This window comes from Aphanomyces astaci (assembly GCF_000520075.1).
Source record: "Aphanomyces astaci strain APO3 unplaced genomic scaffold supercont1.5, whole genome shotgun sequence".
Classification (NCBI taxonomy): Eukaryota; Oomycota; class Saprolegniomycetes; order Saprolegniales; family Verrucalvaceae; genus Aphanomyces; species Aphanomyces astaci.
In genome coordinates this window covers 312274-314573 of record NW_009798268.1, presented here as the reverse complement: position 1 = coordinate 314573, position 2300 = coordinate 312274, and the positions used below count along the sequence as shown (strand labels likewise).

At 53.4% G+C, this 2300-nt stretch overlaps 2 protein-coding genes across 2 annotated transcripts in view; one reads left to right on the top strand and one right to left on the bottom strand.

Annotated features, from left to right (window-relative positions):
* Window positions 1–314, bottom strand: part of H257_02891 (hypothetical protein) — a gene marked incomplete at both ends in the record, with an annotated part of 3071 nt that extends 2757 nt beyond the window's left edge. Inside the window, one exon of the mRNA XM_009826714.1 lies at window positions 26–314. Within this exon, the coding sequence (XP_009825016.1) occupies window positions 26–314 (289 nt within the window). The remainder of the gene's footprint in view (window positions 1–25) is intronic.
* Window positions 315–1544: 1230 nt separating this feature from the next.
* The window catches only part of H257_02890 (hypothetical protein), a gene marked incomplete at both ends in the record, with an annotated part of 949 nt that continues 193 nt past the window's right edge, over window positions 1545–2300 (top strand). Inside the window, one exon of the mRNA XM_009826713.1 lies at window positions 1545–2293. Within this exon, the coding sequence (XP_009825015.1) occupies window positions 1545–2293 (749 nt within the window). The remainder of the gene's footprint in view (window positions 2294–2300) is intronic.

Sequence of the window (2300 nt, the reverse complement as noted above, 5' to 3'; positions counted from 1 at the left end):
AAGCCCGTGACAAAGCACGCCGTACCCGCGAGCCACGAGTTGCCCTGGCATGTCTGGTCGCATTCGTACTCGCCGTCAGCGTTGTCCTCGCCAAGGCCCGCCGTGAACCCCTCGACGCTCTTGCCGTAGATTTCCACGAGCGAAATGAAGAGCATCACCCCCGCTGACAGGGAGAGCGCCACCGACAGACTCTTGGGGCTCGCGAGGTGCACGAGGCTCTTGCTGAACACGACCGACCCGCCGATGCACGTGGCGAGGCCGGCGGCGATGTTGAGCGCAAACGCGATGCCGACATTATGTCCAGTAGCAACCATGTCAAGATATGGGAAATTGGAGAATGTTAATGGGGCTGTCCAAGTTCGACAAAGCTGGGTTGGCGTTGGTGGTGGAGGAAGACCTTTGGAACATCGCGATGTGGTCGGTTGCAAAGTTGAAGTGGTTGGCGAAGTTGCACCAATCACAGACATTCTACGATTTGATTCGCACAGGTCGTACGACTACTTTTCGCAGTGGCATCAAAACAGGTTCAACTCTACTGAAAACTTGTTGGCATACTTGGTCGGATGCGGCCAAACACATGCCTACAACTGTGTTCAGCTGTTCCACATCTTGTTTTCGTGGGTTTTGGATCGTATGTGTCCAAATGTAGAGTCCATACTGCAACAGTACTGTACTGTACATGGAGAACCTTGGGGCTGGTGATGAGTGAAATCATTTGTGTTTGGAAGCGGGCGTCTAATTATGTATCGCGCCGAAGTCAACGCGTATCAAGTACACCGAGGACTACTGTAACATTAAGTCAATAATACCACAGCGGTATAAATACTCCGGAGTACACCCGGGATCTGTACGTAGGAGTGTCGATATTTCTCAGAAATCTCATGGATCGTGAGGTTGAGATATAACCACATGTCACATTACTCCGCTGAAATTGGAAGTTGGAACTTCACTGGTACTAGTACTACTAGTAGTACTACGTAGTACTTAGTAAGCTGAAGTCATGGGGAGGAAGTAAGCTTGCTGCATCTTCGAAGCAAAACAGTACGTAGTACTGTACGAGTACTTGTAGTACGATATCTGGCACTTTCGCAGTGAACCCAACATGTCAAACGCGAGAAATTCAAGGAAGCCATATAAAAACCCCACGTTGCGTACTTTGTGTGGAATGCACTTATCACTCATTTACCGTGAAACAAGTTAGTTCTAGTATCGGCCCTCCCGGAGGAGTGTCTTAAAAATGATAATCCAAACTCAATTAACCCTTAAACAAGTTGGTGGACGGTACAGTAGGCTCTTGGGTCACTGAAAATAACACACAACATTATGTTCAGACGATTTTCCGCCAGATAAATGGGCACTTGTCGTACGACCTGTGCGAATCAAATCGTAGAATGTCTGTGATTGGTGCAACTTCGCCAACCACTTCAACTTTGTAACCGACCACATCGCGATGTCCCAAAGATCTTCCTCCACCACCAACGCCAACCCAGCTTTGTCGAACTTGGACAGCCCCATTAACATTCTCCAATTTCCCATATCTTGACATGGTTGCTACTGGACATAATGTCGGCATCGCGTTTGCGCTCAACATCGCCGCCGGCCTCGCCACGTGCATCGGCGGGTCGGTCGTGTTCAGCAAGAGCCTCGTGCACCTCGCGAGCCCCAAGAGTCTGTCGGTGGCGCTCTCCCTGTCAGCGGGGGTGATGCTCTTCATTTCGCTCGTGGAAATCTACGGCAAGAGCGTCGAGGGGTTCACGGCGGGCCTTGGCGAGGACAACGCTGACGGCGAGTACGAATGCGACCAGACATGCCAGGGCAACTCGTGGCTCGCGGGTACGGCGTGCTTTGTCACGGGCTTCTGCATCATCTACGTCATGGACTGGATTGTGCACAAAATCTCGCCCGACTTTTCTGACGAACTCGACGTGGCCGACCTGCAGGCGCTCGAAGTCGCCGTGGACCCGACGCTTCCCCACTTCCACGCCACGGGCACCCCCGTCGCCAATTCCAAGCTCGACGACGAAAAGACCATCAAGTTCAACGCCAAGTCCCGCCATCAGCTCAACCGGACGGGGGTCCTCACCGCCGTGGCCATTGCAATCCACAATCTCCCCGAAGGCGTCGCCACATACATCGCAGCCATGCGCGACGTGCGCGTGGGGGCGGTGCTCGCCATCGGCATTGCGCTGCACAACATCCCCGAGGGCATCGCCGTGGCTACGCCCGTGTACTTTGCCACGGACAGCCGGTGCAAGGCGTTCCTGTGGACGTTCATCTCTGCGCTGGCCGAGCCGTTGGGG